General features: G+C 37.0%; 1 protein-coding gene across 50 annotated transcripts in view; it reads left to right on the top strand.

Moving 5' to 3' along the window:
• The window catches only part of TRDN (triadin), a 415,209-nt gene extending 397,869 nt beyond the window's left edge, over positions 1-17,340 (top strand). For 45 of the 50 annotated variants that reach the window (XM_078370051.1, XM_078370045.1, XM_078370044.1 and 42 more), the window contains 3 exons: positions 9,444-9,485; positions 12,471-12,509; positions 14,744-17,340. In XM_078370051.1, coding sequence (XP_078226177.1) covers positions 9,444-9,485; positions 12,471-12,509; positions 14,744-14,883 — 221 coding nt within the window. In that variant the 3' untranslated portion in view covers positions 14,884-17,340. The remainder of the gene's footprint in view (positions 1-9,443; positions 9,486-12,470; positions 12,510-14,743) is intronic. The other 5 variants (XM_078370036.1, XM_078370029.1, XM_078370027.1 and 2 more) reach the window with 1 other exon arrangement.
• Positions 17,341-17,809: the final 469 nt, after the last annotated feature.

Genomic DNA, 17,809 nt, shown 5'->3' with positions numbered 1-17,809 from the left:
TTATTTCGTTGAGTTGGTCTTCGACTTCAGATATTCTTTCTTCTGCTTGGTCAATTCGGCTATCGAAACTTGTGCATGCTTCGCGAAGTTCTCGTATTGTGTTTTTCAGTTCCTTTAATTCATTCATATTCCTCTCTAAGTTATCCATTCTTGTTATCATTTCCTCATATCTTTTTTTAAGTTCCTTAGTTTCTTTGCATGGATTTAATACATGTTCTTTTAGCTCACAAAAGTTTCTCATTATCCACCTTCTGAAGTCTAATTCCGTCATTTCGTCACAGTCATTCTCCATCCAGCTTTGTTCCCTTGCTGGTGAGGAGTTTTGGTCCTTTCTAGGAGGCGAGATGTTCTGGTTTTGGGTGTTTTCCTCCTTTTTTCGCTGGTTTCTTCCCATCTTTGTGGGTTTATCCGCTTGTCGTCTGTGTAGTTGCTGACTTTTCGATTGGGTCTCTGAGTGGACACCCAGATTGTTGATGATGAAGTATTTCTGTTACTTGGTTTTCCTTCTACCAGCCTAGCCCCTTTGCTGTACGACTGCTGAGGTCCACTCCAGGCCCTGCTTGTCTGGGGTGCACCTCTAGCAGCTGTGGTGCAGCGAGGGATGCTACCCGTTTCTTTTTCTGATATCTTTGTCCCAGGATGATGCCTGCCAAATGTCAGTCTTTTGGATATAGAGGGGTCAGGGAGCTGCTTGAGGAGACAGTCTGTTCTTTTTAGGAGCTCAATTTCTTAACTGTGAGCTCTGTTGTTCATTCAGGGCTGTTAGGCTGCTATGTTTGATTCTGCTGCAACAGAGCTCATTAAAAAAACCCTTTTTTTCTCAAATGCTCTGTGTTGGGGGGTTCGGGCTTTATTTTTCGATGTCCTTTGAGGTGTCCTGCCTAGCTAGGAGGCAGACTAGCCACTGTTTGCCTGCCGAGTCTCCACCCTGCTGTTGAGTGCTTCGCCCTGTTCCTGCAGGCTCTGCTGTGGTCTCCGCCACGCCCTGCGGTGGAGTCTCTTCGTTGTAGCGTGTTGCCTCGGCAATGGCAGGCTGCGTCAGCAGTGGGCGTGTATCTCAGTAGGGACAGGTTGCCTCGGCAACGGCTGGCTGCGTCAGCAGTGGGAGTGTATCTCAGTTGGGGTGGGTTTCCTTGGTAGTGGTTGACACTCCTCCCCCACAGAGCATCTCGGACTGTCTGCTCGGGATAGTTTGAAATCGCGGTTTTGTTCGTCCCACTGGGTATCCCGAATGCTCTCTCCCTGCAATCCCCTGGGCTGGCCTACTGTCCAAGTCTCGTTCAGTCTCAAGTCCAACCCTCTCAAGTCTCAGGTTGCCGGTTCAGCAGGGCACCCGGACAAGCGCACCCTGTGGGGATTGCTAGGTAGGGCCGGCCGCCGCCGGACCCCGGCTGCCGGCATCACCAGGCAGACTTACTGCCTGGCGTCCTGTGTCTTTTTTATACTTGGGAGTTTCCCCGTTCTGTGGGCAACAAAGATCAGTCTGGAAATGCAGCTCGGACTCACCTCTTTGCGGATTCAACGAGAGCTTTAATCCTGGGTTGTTCTCACAGCGCCATCTTGAGTCCTCCCTTGAATTATATCTTTTATATAAAGAAGAAACTAAGATTCTAACCATCTATGTAAAGTACTGTTAATATGTTTCTAGTACATTGTTTTGCAAATATATGATGAGGGTTATGAACATGTTCCAGTTATCCAAATTTAGAAGTGGTGGTTTTAATAACTGATACCTACTCTTCTTTCCCTAACATCCTTTTTTTTTTTTGAGACGGAGTTTCACTCTTATTACCCAAGCTGGAGTGCTATGGCACGATCTCGGCTCACCACAACCTCCATCTCCTGGGTTCAAGCAATTCTCTTGCCTCAGCCTCCCGAGTAGCTGGGACTACAGGCGCGTGCCACCATGCCCAGCTAATTTTTGTATTTTTAGTAGAGACAGGGTTTCACCATGTTGACCAGGATGGTCTCGATCTCTTGACGTCATGATCCACCCATCTCAGTCTCTCAAAGTGCTGGGATTATAGGCGTGAGCTACCATGACTGGCCCACCCCTTTTTTTTTAATAACTCACTTGCAGCCTCAAACTCTTCAGCTCCAGTGATCGTCCCGCCTCAGCCTCACAAAGTGCTGAGATTATAGGAGTGAGCCACTGCACCAAGTCTCAAAAATGTTATTGTTATTGTATATTTCAAATCAACTTAAAATTTTTCTTCAAATGCAAAATTAGTATTATTTAATTGGCAAGTAATTGACATTATATATTCATTTTTTCCACAAAATCTGTAAAGTAAAGTGGAAATACAACCAGGCTTTTTCCCTGTAATAATTCTTACTTTGAGGACTCCCATTTTGCTTTGTTTGTGTTCTTGGTTATATTTTGCATTATTTTATGTGTATTTCTGTGTCAGAGAAACAACATAACTTTCTTCTCAAGAAGTAACATTTACTTGCTTGTTTTGTAAAATAGTATGACCTGACATTGGTTTAAATGGCTAGCAAACTTATTTTTTAATAACCATCTTTTCTTTTGACAAGTTTATTTTTAATTATTTCCATGTGTTGTATGTTGGCTAATTCTTTATCTAGAATAGGTTTTTTCAGAGATTTCTCCTGAACCCTACATGACTTGAAACCAAATTTGGGTCAAGGACAAGCAATAGTGATTACACAAAGTAGTATTCAAAGTTTTATGTCTAAGTGACTAAAAAGTAGAAATTAGGTGGATTGCTGTGGATCACTGAGGTCCCTGATGTTTTTTCAAGCATTCCGTGAAGTCGAAATAGGTTACATACTGATACTAAGTCACCATTTACCTTTCTCCTTGCCTATATCTTCTCCAGAACCTAAATAACTAATGTGTATATCATTGCTCTGCCTAAGAGAATATGTGCTTCAGTTTCCTGTGTTCACAAAATGCCTGCTTTAATTTCTATTGTGGCAACTATCAATAGATATGATCCATATAAAAACATTTTAGGGTGCCTCATATTTTAAGATTATAAAGGAATTCTGTGAAGACAAAAGTAAAAGCCACTACTCTAGAGAATAAAACATAGAACCAAGATAAGATTGCTTGCTGAGAATGAGAATGTTCATTTTTAGTGTAAAATTTGCAAATGCACATATCAAGCCCACATAATTAAAAATGCATGTAATTATATACCATACCTACCATTGGTACTGAGGCTAGGCTCTCCGTTTTCTCATATACTTGGAATTTCTAGCGTCAATTTTAATTAGAGTCTGTATTTATTAGAGTCCACCCACACACAATCTCCTAAATACCAATAGATCAAGTCTTTAAATCATCTCTGTCCTCAACCTCATAGAACCAGGCTACCCTTAACACTCCAAAGAGATGAAGACTTTACATGAACCTTGTTTAAAAATCCCTTTTGCCATGCAACTTTTTTGACCCATGGCTGTGGAACAGTATTGAAGATAAATTAAAACTTTTAGGCAGAGAACAGAGGTAATTTCTGACTTTTTCAGACATTCCACTTGATCACAGAATAATACTTTTCTTAAGTATTGAAACAGACACTTACATGAGATGAGGCAAATCATGGATCTGGGACAAAGGAGAAATTCCTTCAGTTAACCAGAAGATACAAGCTCTTTTTGTTTGACACTACTTGACCAAACAAAATCCAGTACTTCATATTGTAATCATTCTAATTTTTAATAAATAGCTATTTAAAAACCCCTGTGTGAGTACGACCAATTCAATAAGCATTGAAGAGTTATACAAAACCTAGTCATTGATTAAAATGATGGCCATACAGACGAGATGACCCATTTTTTCATGACTCTGTTATAGTGCAGACAACTGCTTGGATGAAAGGATGGATTCATTGTTAAGTCCGATTCCTCTGGAATCTGTTTTTATGTAAGTGAAGAATGAAGTCTACAATTAGAAAGTCAAAATAGTACATTTTTATTCTTCAATGTTTGAAATAACAGTAGCTTACATTACTTATAATGTTTAGACAAACAGAACAAATATTATGCTTACCTCTTCATTGTCATTATCATTTTCAGAGACAACTAAGTAACTTTTCATCCCCACTGAGGGAGAACAGATTGTTGGAAGTGCAGAGGGACACACTTAGCATCCCATCGTATTCTTTTCCTTTTTCTTTTCTTTCTTTCTTTTTTTTTTTTTTTTTTTGAGACGGAGTTTCACTCTTGTTACCCAGCCTGGAGTGCAATGGCACAATCTTGGTTCACTGCAACCTCCGTCTCCTGGGTTCAGGCAATTCTCCTGCCTCAGCCTCCTGAGTAGCTGGGATTACAGGCACATGCCACCATGCCCAGCTAATGTTTTGTATTTTTTTAGTAGAGACGGGGTTTCACCATGCTGACCAGGATGGTCTTGATCTCTTGACCTCATGATCCACCCGCCTCGGCCTCCCAAAGTGCTGGGATTACAGGCTTGAGCCACCGCTCCCGGCCCCCATCAAATTCTAAGGGAATTAGTGGAATCAGAGTGAAGTGAGCTTAGAAGTTCTTCTTCACAAGGAAGTGATATGGTTTGGCTATGTCCCCACCCAGATCTCATCTTGAATTATATTTCCATAATCCGCATGTGCGGTGGGAGGGATCTGGGGGGAGGTAATTGAATCAAGGGGGCAGTTGTCCCATGCTATTCTCATGATAGTGAGTTTGTTCTCAGGAGATCTGATGGTTTTATAAGGGGTTGCCACCTTTGCTTGGTTCTCATTCTTCTCCCTGCCACCATGTGAAGAAGGGCATGTTGACTTCCCCTTCTGTCATGATGGTAAGTTTCCTGAGCTTTCTTCAGCCAGGCTGAACTGTGAATTAATTAAACCTCTTTCCTTTATAAATTCACCATTCTGGGCAGTACTTTATGGCAGAGGTCGAGAGATCGAGATCATCCTGGTCAACATGGTGAAACCCCGTCACTACTAAAAATACAAAAAAATTAGCTGGGCACAGTGGCTCATGCCTGTAATCCCAGCTACTCAGGAGGCTGAGGCAGGAGAATTTCTTGAACCCAGGAGGCCGAGGTTGTGGTGAGCTGAGATCGTGCCATTGCACTCCAGCCTGGGTAACAAGAGCAAAACTCCATCTCAAAAAGAAAAAAGAAAACAAACTAATACAGGCAGAATGGCTTAGTAATTAACAGCACCATCTCTGGAACCAGAATGTCTGCATCTGAATACCAGTATCTTCACATCTTATAACTCTGGGACGTTGAGTCTCTGATTTTTAATTGTCCCACCTATTAAATAGGAACAATAATAGTATCTTCCTCATAGATTTTCAAAGAAGGTGAAAAGTGTTAACATTTATAACGTGCTTAGAACAGTGGCTGGAACATAGCAGGTGTATTATTTGTGTAATAAGTTTCAATCCTCTTTCAAGAGGCCCTGATGTAGGCAGATCTGTATTATGTTCTTGTTCTGCCTTTGACACTCACTAGTTCCGTGATCTTGGGCAGGATTAACCCGTCTCTCTTCCATTTGTACAGTAGATTCAATACAAGAGACCTTGCCTCAGAGGTTGTAGTGAGCAGAGATGACGCCGTTGCACTCCGGCCCGGGTGACAGGGTCAGACCCTGTCTCCAAAAAAAAGAATCTTGGCGTCATACAGTTGTTGCCAGGACAAAATGTGTTAACACATATAAAATAATTGAATAGGGCCCAGCACATAGAAAGTCTTAAGAAATATGAATTATTATTGCCACAATTAAAAGTGATGATCTCCCAATTTACCCAGCTTTGCCCATTAACTTGATGCATATCACTTCTAACTTTTTCAGATATCTTGATGGTTCTTTCTTCCTACTAAGCATTTGCAACTGCATGACTGGCCTAGCACCACAGTTCAACCCACAGAAAATCGAACTTTTCATTATCCCCAGCAAGTATCTGTGCCCCCTAGGGATTTCCTTGTGGCTGGGAGTGGCACCACTGTCTTTCTCCAAATTCAAATAACATATTATAGTATACTTTATAGTATTGATTTCTTGCACTTACTTGTATTTAATTATATTTTACTCTTTTGGCAAAACCCTTTTTGCATTCAACTCCTTCAGTGACTCCTACCAGGAGAATTTATTGTTTGTTTGTTTATTTATTTATTTATTTATCTGAGACGGAGTTTCACTCTTATTACCCAGACTGGAGTGCAATGGCACAATCTCGGCTCACCACAACCTCCGCCTCCTGGGTTCAAGCAATTCTCCTGCCTCAGCCTCCCGAGTAGCTGGGACTACAGGCGTGCACCACCATGCCGAGCTAATTTTTGTATTTTTAGTAGAGACAGGGTTTCACCTTGTTGACCAGGATGGTCTTGATCTCCTGATCTCGTGATCCACCCGCCTCGGCCTCCCAAAGTGCTGGGATTATAGGCGTGAGCCACCGCGCCTGGCGAGAATTTATTGTTTCTATTCTATTAGAATACTTTCCAAATTGCATTCTCCACATTAATTCCTCATGCTCTAGTTTTATTCTTACCAAGTACATCTCTAAAATATTATCTCTTGAGGAAACTTCACTAGCTATGAAATTCAGTTGAGGCTACTTAGCATGATAAATAAGATGTTCCACATGATAATCTTATTCAGCCTTTCCAGAATATTCCCCCTACTCCCTGAATACCTCTGTCCTTTGATGTCTTTAGCCTTTTTTCATACTGCTGCCCTCACTTTAATTTTGGCATCTTCTTCCACCCAAATATTATAAGTCCCATTTCAAATTTTACTTCCTTCATAAAACATTTTCCTCTCTGTCCTACAAAAGCAGGTCAGTCTTTAAAATTTCATTGGCACATTTTGACACTCCTTTCACTGCCATTGTTCCACCTTTTCAGAGTCAGATGTTTGTTTCATCAAAACTACCACTCACTCAATGTGCAAGTTGTTAAAAAAAAGTGGACTGTAAGTGCCTTCTTTCTTTCCTGAATATTATTCCTAGTTCAGTAAATTTTTGCTGCTAAGTTGCTTCCACAGAATTGCATCTCTATAGCAACTGTCCTAGGCTTGCAGTTTACTTTCTCTGCTTCTGTCTCCTGAGCAATTGACATGTGACTCAGCTCTTGCCAGCTTTTATCACTTATAGCCAGTTGATACTGGACCAGAATATAGAATTTCTTATAGAAGACATTGAGGTCTTTATTCCTTCCATTTGTATTTATTTTTCTAGGAATAATAAATGGATCCAAAGAATAGGTTTCAAGTGTGATATAATCTACAAAAATAAAATATATGTTCCTTGTGGACAAGAACCTTGCCTCGTTTTATTTTTGTATAAACCTTCCATAGAAATTAATAGGATCTTATTACAGAATTAAGATACTGTTTGATTTGTGTATGAACTGATATCATTTTAAAAGTATCGATATTATTGCACTACATCATGTAACAGTTTGTACTGTTCCTTTATTTATAGCTGTTGATTAGGCAGTTCAAAACCATGGTCATTTTATCCAGTATTTAATTGAGTTAAACCTATGTTTAAATATTATTTCCAACTGATTGATCAAAACTCTAATAATATTTAGTAAAAAATATTCTAGTAATTTTGTTTCTTTTTCTGTTGTGTTCTTCTACATAATAGCATTTTTCCATAAAGGTCACATTACTTTACTATTAGAGGAAATTTGCATATGACCCTATCTTACCCCTTTTTCATTTACTACTGATCAGCTGGTATGCAAAATCTAAATAAATAATATAAAACTGACCTTCTTTCAGATAATTTCAAATGTTAAAAATTAAAGCATCATTCAATTGTATTTCATTAAAATTACCTCTGATTTAAAATTACTTCTACATTATTTCACTATGTGCTTGTAAGTTGAATGCAGAAAAGACCAGTGATTTATATAATACAACTTAACAGTCATTGTATATGCATTTGAGCTTTAGTTCAAGTGAAATGTCTTACTTTCCCCACCAATTTTATTGAGGTGTAAGTGACAAAAATTATATAGATATTTGATATACAATATGATAATTTGATATACATTATGAAATAATTACTAAAATCAAGCTAATTAACATGCTCATCACTTCACATAGTTACCACCATTCCATGTGTCTCTGTGTGTGTGTGGTGAGAACATTTAAGATCTACTATGCTTAGATAGTTCCAAGCATACAATATACTTGATATAAACTTGGATATATAACCAGAAGTGAAATTTCTGGATCATATGGTAGCTTCTTCTCAAATTTTTTGAGGACACTGTTGTCTAGTGGTTAAATAAATAAACAAAAAAATTTTTGAAGAACCTCCATACTGCTTTCCATAATGGCAATACCAATTAACATTCCTATCAACAGTGTACAGGAGTTTCCTTTTCTCTAAATCCTCACCAACACATACCATTTTACTTTTTGATAATCGCTCTTCTAACAGATACAAGGTAATTATCTCATTGTGATTTGATTTCATTTTCATGACAATGATATAGATCATCTTTTCATGTGCCTGTTGGTTATTTGTATATGTCTTTGGAAAAGTGTCTGCTCAGGTCCTTTGCCCATGTATTTTTTTTTTCCTATTGAGTTGTATCAACGTCTTGTATATTTTAGAAATTAACCTTTTTTGGATATGTGGCTTGCAAATGTTTTCTCCCATTTCATAAGATGCCTTTTCATTTTCTTCATTGTTTCCTCTGCTGTACACAAAGCTTTTAGTGTGATATAGTTCCACTTGTTTATTTTTGCTTTTGTTGCCTGTACTTTTAGTGTCAGATCCATAAAATCATTGCCAAGACCAATGTTGAGAAGTTCTTCCCCTGTGTTTACTGTTAAAATTGTTTCAGGTTTTACATTTAAATCTGTAAATCCATTTTGAGTTGATTTTGGGGTGATGGAAGATAAGGGTCCACTTTCATTCTTTCGCATATAGACATCCAGTTTTCCCAACAGCATATATGAATTGAAGAGACTATCTTTCCCCATTGTTAGTTCTTGGTATCTTTGTCAAAGATTAGTTTATTTTTGGGCTTTTTAGAATTGTCAAAAAAGTTAAAATCTCATCAATCTGCTGATAAATAAAATCAAGAGATCTATGGGTAGACAGTGATCTCTTTATCTAGTCTGTACATGTGAGTTTATTTACCTTAACTTTCCTAAATTCAATAAGTGATTACAGTTTTTGGAAGGAGCTTTAGGAGTCAGATGAGGAGGGATACCTGGGGGTGGGTGGTGGAAGTCACCTTTTCCCTAAGTAACCTTTGCCAGTCTGTTATCATGGTGCAGCCCATAATCATTTTCTCCACATCGTCTCTCCAAGTCAGACAAGTGCCTGTTTTGCTCAGAAAGCTCTTGTTTATGGAGACTGTAGATGCTGAGTTTGTGGCTTCAGGGATCTCATGACTCTTAAAAACCTTTAAATATAATACTTCCCCTTTGGGAAAACTGAAAAAACGACTATGATTTTATGTCTTTTTTTTTGCACTCTAGAGGAAGATGTTGAAGAGGTGCCAGCTTCAAAGAAGGCTAAAGGTGAGTTTGCTGTCTTTGGATAATTTGGATCGTTTTTTTTTCAAGGCTCTAAGGTTTTGTCTGTCTTTATTTCCCCTCTCTCGCTGTGCCAGCTATTCTTGATCTAGTCCTTAGCTTTTCTAGGCAATGTTTACATGGTAGGCTTATTTTTAAAACAAACAGCTTTTTAATATTATTTGGAAAATATATATCTTTTCACATATTAAAGACACTAGTTGGCTATTTATTTACTAGTAATTATGAGATGTGTTTATTGACCAATCTACAGGAGTAATACTTTAAAATTATTATTCCATTAATGATTACAAGAATGCCATCATTTAATTAAGAAGAATTGAGATGCATCACTTATATTAGCAGCACCATCAAGAAGGAAGGAAGGAAGGAAGGAAGGAAGGAAGGAAGGAAGGAAGGAAGGAAGGAAGGAAGGAAGGAAAGAAGGAAGGCAGGAGGGAGAGAGGGAGGGAGGGAGGAAGGAAAGAAGGAGAAATGGAAGGCAGAACTCAACCCCCATACTCTTTCAGGAAGGAAGGAAAGGAGGGAGAGAGGGAGGGAGGGAGGAAGGAAAGAAGGAGAAATGGAAGGCAGAACTCAACCCCCATACTCTTTCAGCCCAAGCCAGAGGACAGGCATTCAGGAATGCCTGCAATCAGTCTCCAGATGTATGATCTTCATAAAGTATTTCCAGAACAAAATTTCTCCATCTGTAGAGTGAGGACCTCAGATAACTTGATTTTTTTTTTCTGAAAGATTCCTGGCTTCTTAGTTAGGGTCTGGTTTAAAATAGATGTTTTCTTTAAAAAAAATGCAACCAAAAATCCCATCTTTTATTTTAGGTTTAGGGGTACATGTGTAGGTTTGTTATGTAGGTAAACTCGTGTCATGGGAGTTTATTGTACAGATTATTTAATCACCTAGGTATTAAGCCTACTACCCATGAGTTATTTTTTCTGATCCTCTTTCTTCTTCCACTCTCAACCCTTGGGTGGGCCCCAGTGTCTGTTACCCCCTCTTTGTGTTCATGTTTTTTCATTATTTAACTCCCATTTACAAGTAAGAACATGCAGTATATGGATTTCTGTTCCTGCATTAATTTGCTAAGGATAATGACCTCCAGCTCCATCTATGTTCCTGTAAAGGGCATGATCTTATTCTTTTTTTATGGGGGCACAGTATTCCATGGTATATATGTACTATGCTTTCTTTAGCCAGTCTACCACTGATGGGCATTTAGTTTGATTCCATGTCTTTGCTAATGTGAATAGTGCTGCAATAAACATATGTATGTATGTGTCTTTATGATAGAATGGTTTATATTCCTTTGTGTATCTACCCAGCAGTAGGATTGCTGGGTTGAATAGTAGCTCTTTGAGGAATCACCACACTGCCTTCCACAATGGTTGAACTAATATAAACACCCACCAACAGTGTATAACTGTTCCCTTTTCTCTGCAACCTCACCAAAATATGTTATTTTTTGCCTTTTAATAATTGCCATTCTTTCTGGTGTGAGATGTTATCTTACTGTGGTTTTGATTTTCATTTCTCTAACAAGTAGTAATGTTGAGCTTTTTTTTCATATGCTTGTTGATTGAATGTATGTCTTCAGTTGAAAAATACCTGTTCATATCCTTTGCCCACTTTGAATGGGGTTGCATGCTTTTTGATTGCAAGTTGTTTAAGTGTCTTACAGACTCTGGATATTAGGCCTTTGTTGGGTACATAGTTTGTATAAAAAGATAGATATTTTCTTATCCACTTCTAAATTTGTCTTCAGGCAATAAGAATTTGCCTCAGCATTCTTCTAGCCATCAAAGAATAAATTCTGTGCCAGTGCCCAAAATTAACTAACAATGTGGAAAATTGTGCTTTAAGAAAAGACACACAGGATGGGTACCTTATGAAATAAAGTTGAGATTTACACTTGTATTAAGATACTTTTCTGAATACTATATTTTTATAGATAGATAGATTATATATTTAAATTGAATTATTAAGAATAGCCACCCATATGTTTTTAACTCCTAGACCAGTGCTTCTAAAACTGTTGGTTCCCTTGGAATGAAATGTCTGAGTTAGAACCTAAAAATCTGCATTTATATAAATTAATCAAGTGATACTGAAACTATTGGTACATAGATCACACTCTGAGGGGAATAGCTCTAGAACCAATTGTGAAATTGATTAAGATCTATAAACCTAACTTTCTATGAAGCACACACCACACTAACACATACACACACACACACACACTCTCTCTCTCTCTCTCTCTCTCTCTCTCTCTCTCTCTCTCTCTCTCCCTCCCTCTCTCTTTCTTACAACTTCTTACCAGTATTTTACAGAAAAAAACCCCAAAACCCCATTCATGGATACCAGTTAAGAACTTCTAAACAGGAGAATAGATTCAAAGGAATAGTTTCAAGTTATCCATCATGGCATAAACTTGCAATGTCTGTTACTATAGCAAAAATAAATAAATGAATAAAGTCAGTGAATCAGATGTGAAAAGGAAAGACTATGGATACTGGGCTGCTGCTCTAGTTTCATGGCAAGGATGATCACTAAAAACATATGTTCCTCCAAATTTAGAATTCTTTTGACTAAAATGTTTATCTTTAGCCAGATTTTACCCTGACCATATTGTAACTCTGAGCCTCAAAGATCTCTTCTCAGGAAAGGAATGCATCTCAGCCAATCCTCATTAGTGAATATCTGACATATCAGGGCCGGTTTTCTTATTTAAACAATTGCCTGTAGCATGCCATTTTTTTCATGGGCTCCCCTTCTATCTCTGGCTTTTGCCTATTAAATTTTATAGTGAAAATATGAATAGAATTTGTGTACAAATCTGGAGTATACTATAAAAAGGGTAACTCCTGTTTCTTTCATAGTGCACTCCTGTTTAGATATTCTCAGTCCCATACATATTTATATAATTGCTGTAAATGTACAAGTTATTTACTTTTATATTTTTGTATCCACTAGAAGAAGCTGAAGACGTGTCTTCCACAAAGAAGCAGAAAAGTAAGTTTATAATTAGTTTAAAACCAATAAATCATTCTACATTAGAGATGCTACATCTATGTAAAAATGTTAGACTCTCTTAAGCGCAGTATTTGAAGAAAAAATTTTTTTAGCAGAGACAGGAAGGATAACATTAAAGTAGGTAGGTCATTTATATTTTAAAGAAAAGCATGTCACTTTTGTGTTAGGTAAGAGGCACATAGTTGGAAGAATTACAAGTAATGACCAGAGGGGCGTTTATCGCAAATCCTTTTACATAGTTCTGATCCTTAGTACTGTAGCTGAATCTATGTTTAAATATGTCTTACTGTCTGCTTTATAATAGGACAGCTGAAGTAATGTGCCAAATTTTTTTACATAAAGTAGAAAAAAGTTAAGAAATAGGTTTTAGCAATTCAATTGCTTGGAAACTCACTTCTAAGATTCAAAGTTCTTTTTGATTTTTCCAGATATATGGTAAGCTCTAAGTATTCAATCTTTGGGATCATTTATTTTAGAATTTAATCAATATCATATGCAGTTACAAAATTCAATGCCCAAGATTCTCATTATTTTGGTTCTTCCAAATTAGACATATTTGTTCAAATGGTAAAGCAATACATTTTGAATTTATATATGTATTAAAGTCATTGCAGAACAGAACAAGGGAAGCAATTCTTTGAAATAAATATAACTGAAGTTTATTTCACATAATGCTTTTAAAGTAAAGAGGTAGATATCTGTCAGGAGAAATGATGTTTCTTGGTCCTCCAGTGCTTCTTGTGTGTATTTGTGCAGGAAATTACTGAAATGTCACTTTTAGTAGTAAATGCCTCCTACTCTGTATTAATAGTTGATTCAATAAACAGATACTGAATGCCTACTATGTTCCAAGTACTTCTTTGGATGCTGGAACTACTGCAGTAGATAAGACACTCATTATAATCCTTCATATAATAAGCTTGTGACAAATATGGGGAGATAAACAGAGTCTTATGATACTTTCGAGTAATATTATACAATCCATAAGAAAAAGACTTATAGGTAAATCTGGGCATATTTTCAATTTATATAGCAACACTCACAATTATTAACCTACTGGTAACACTTTGTGGCTATGTCACACAAACGCTTGAAATTTCATGTTTTGCTTTCCTACTGTTCCCCTTATAGCCTGCCCAACCCCAAGCTCCCATAACCTCCACAAATTTGAAGAGAGAGGAGTTCTATTATTGCTTCAATTAGAAGACAGAACAAAGAGAAAATAATTCTAGATGACATGCACTGGAAAAGAGAACTAAATTCAAGATTTTTCAAATTATTGTCATTCCTGAAAACCCATTGACCCGTGGAAATGGAATCAGAATACTCCCTGGTTGCTTCTGCAGCTTCCTATTTTCTATCTTTTGCTTTATTCTACTTCATAAACCCCTAGTGTCATATAGATTTGGCAATCTTCCCAATCTCCCACACACCACTAGCTTTAATTATCATTTTCTTTCCTGGCCTTCTGTAACACTCTACGGCTGGTTGACAGAATGTAAATAGATAGGATCAAAAACACTGGAAGCCTGTAGGCCCCCAAGATTGTGAAGAGAGGCTAAACTTGCCATCTTTTATCAAAGCTGCTACCTGAGAGCACCAGCTTACTGGCCATAGTCCTTACTTGCACCACACTCCCTTAACTTTCCTGTTTTGCTTTCTACTCAGAGCTGCTACCTGGGAGTACAGCCTGAAAGAGCAACCAAGCCACCTTAGGGAGGCTCTTGCCTCTAAAGTAAAGGCAAATAAAACCTCTAGACATTGGCAGCCACCTCTCTGTGACATTATAAAATGCACACACACACACTCACACACACTAAGTCTGTTACTTTGCATATTGATAAGCTCATGTTTTGAAACCTGTTACTATGTCTCTATGATTGCTATGCACATCAACAGATGTCTATATGATAAGCACTTTGACTTTCTCTGCCAGACCATTTTAATTATCACTTATTAAAGGCTTATTATGTATCAGGAAGAATTTTAAGAGCATATGTAACTCATTAAACTGTCATAATATTTCTGCGAGGTTTTTGTTGTTTTGGTTTTATACATGAAGACTCCAAGACACAGCGAGGTTTAGTAACTTGCCAACAGCTACGGAGGCTGATGGCAGAATCGGTGACGTAATCTGCTGCACTGTACTGCCTCACTGTGCTTTTGGCTCATGTTCTGCATGTCTTAACAAATTGTCATGCTCTGTTCCTTAGGTCCTATCAGTTTCTTCCAGTGCGTCTACTTGGATGAGTACAACGGCTATGGATTTCAGTTTCCTTTCACTCCCGCACACCGCCCTGAAGAGAGCTCTGGCCATGCAAATTCTCCAGGACAGAAGCAACAGAGACAGTAAACACACATGTATGACCCTTACAAGTGCTTTAAGATTTTGGAAATGAGATGTTTTGTCCACAATAGCGCAGGCAATTGAAATTATGCAACCCAGAGAATTTCTGTGAAAACATTTTGCACTTTAGCTTGGTGTGGACAGAAAGGGTGGCCAAATGGATTGAGTGATGAGCAGACAGTTTAAGGGTCTAAGTCTCAAGAATCTGTTATGTGTGTTAGCTGCAGTGGGAGGGGGTGCTTGTATTTATTTTGTTTCCAGTCACTATAAGGTCATACACAAACTAAAGTTTACTTAATAATGCTATTTTCAAAATAATTGACACAATTACAAAATGGAATTTCTGGCTTCAGTTAGCTATTTTTTTCATGACAACATAGACTATGCTTCAAGTTTAAAATATAGGGAAGCTTATATAAAAGTGACTGTTTTGCAACATATGGGTATCTAAACCCAATAAGTTGATGCTTAATGATTTTCTTTTATTTATGTCTATTTCTATTTTAGTTGTGGCTTTGCTCTAACAATTGGTTCCAGTTGTACTACAGACTGCTATAAGTTTCTTGTGATGCTCTTTTAGAACTCAAAATATGTCTGAGCTTAATAGATGGTAAGATGGAAAGTAAATGCTTGATAAATTTTTAAGATATGTCTTGAATGATAATTAGGACATTCAGTCCAGTGGCAATAGACCATTTAATTAGGCATGTCTGGTGAATCATTTGTTTAAAATAAAAGCAAATGAGATGTGGAATTCTGAGATTTCTCCAGATCGTGTCCTAATAAAAATGTCACCAGGGTGAAATTTTAGATCAATCACTAAATTTGGTTGACAGATGTAAAAATATTTTCATTTCACTTTAATATATTCTTTCTGTGGAGTTAAATGTTTTCTTTCTCATAATGGCAAAATATGAATGCTATCAAAGTTTAAGGAATTCATTTTAGCCTTAAATGCCTTCATGAAATGTCTTACTTATATTTTAAGTAACTGGTCATCAGTGCCAGTGACATGGATAACAATTTTTAACCTACTTGACAGTGCATCACTGGGAATGACTGCTACGTTTTTGTCATATTCCTAGTGTTATAAATACTCATGTTCTTTACTACATTGTTTTTATCAACTCTAAACACATGCCTCTGTGACCTTCATCATGTTTACAGTTGCAACTGAACTTAGACAAATTAACTCAGGAAATAAATTGAGTTATTCTTTCTGGCACTGTAATTATCATCAGCAAGCCATGAAATAGCCAGAGCCAAGGCTAGCCAAGTGACTTATTTTCAAGGATTGCCACTAACTATGGTTCTTTAGGACCAAGATACAAAACAGTTTCACTAAAAATTATTAGGCTAATGTATCAATCATGCATTCATTTCTAATAATGGATTTTTGGTGACTTTTGTGAAAGAAGTTGGTCTCTGCCAGATGCAGGCAGACCTCATTCACACCATGAAAGCCAGTGTTACATGAATCAGATTAAGGACTGTCTTTATGGGGGATGTAGGAAGTGTATAATTTCAGGAATGACCAGACTGTACCATCATGCAAAGCCCCTTCATGTAGCAATGTAAACTTGTGGGCAGGACAGTGGATAAAGTTTATTGCTCAACTGCTCCTCCAGCCTGCTCAATTTACTGAGTAAAGAAAGAGCAAATATGATATACCTTTTGGATTTCATAGAACAAAATGGTTTGTCCAGTAAGTCTTTCATTCAATGACTATTTATTGAATATTTACTCTTTTAGGGCACTGTGTTAAGTGCTGGATTGTATAAAAAATACAGTAATAAATTATATTCCAGTGCTATTCTGACACAGTGAATGACCTTGAAAAATTTACTAAACATACTATGTTTGTTTCTCCATGAGTAAAATAGGGATATAGGGACACACAGTCTAATATCTCATAGAAATACTGTGGAAACAAATAAAATATTTTAATATAAATACGGCACCAAAGTAAATTTCCAAAATAATACTTTTGGATATGGCACGAATTTTTCCTCTGAGTGCTTTACTGTTTCTTTCACTCTCAATATAAAAACTATTTGGTAGGACAAAACATGACATATTTTATTGTAATGAGAATTTAGACAAATCAGCTATAATGTAAACAATGTTAATATAATTATGCTTTATCTGATTAAAGTTACAATGATGATAGCACTTTAAAAATATTATTTAAATTGTCATTTGTTTGTATGTTACCATCAAATAAAATAGTTATAGCTCTTCTAAGTTTGATACCTTGCATTTTAAAAGGAAAAGATAAATGGTTGGTTAAGAATCTTTGTCTTTAATGGTTCATTCATAATTCAAGTTATACTGGCCATGAATATGTAAGCATTTCATAATTGTTTTAGTTATTTTGTAAAACTGGTATACACTACTCCCGTCACATCCCTTCTTTTACCCACCCTTCACCCCTCTTAACAGATAAAGATCTGAAAATAAGAACTAATTTTTCCCAAGGCTTTTGATTTATGTTTAGTTTTCTTAAAGCCTGATAAATCATCATTCAAATGGGGTAATTATTTTTTGGAATGAATCCTAGCCAAAGTACCTGTATGTTGACTCATTGGGGAGGCATATATTTTTAAAACTTCTTGCAGAAATATTTTAGAAACTGGTATTGTGATACTGTATGTTTTAGAGATTGAACTTACACCCTTGAGCAATCATTCTGAAGAAAGAAAGCAAGGAAGATAACAAATATTGCTGATAGAAAATTCAGTGACAATCTAAACCAAGTGGCACATACAAAAAATGAAACATCCTTGGAGGAACTTGAAAATTTGCCCAAAGTAACTGACTACTTTAAAACTAGTCCTAGAACCTTGATCAACTAACTCCCAAATGTCCTTAAGTTTTCAGGGTATCATTACAAATATTGGCTTATTTTTCCAGTATCCCCAAATTCATCTTG

Source organism: Callithrix jacchus, chromosome 4 (genome assembly GCF_049354715.1).
Source record: "Callithrix jacchus isolate 240 chromosome 4, calJac240_pri, whole genome shotgun sequence".
Taxonomy (NCBI): domain Eukaryota; kingdom Metazoa; phylum Chordata; class Mammalia; order Primates; family Cebidae; genus Callithrix; species Callithrix jacchus.
Note: the sequence above shows the minus strand (reverse complement) of the source record. Positions and strands in the feature narration are given on the sequence as shown.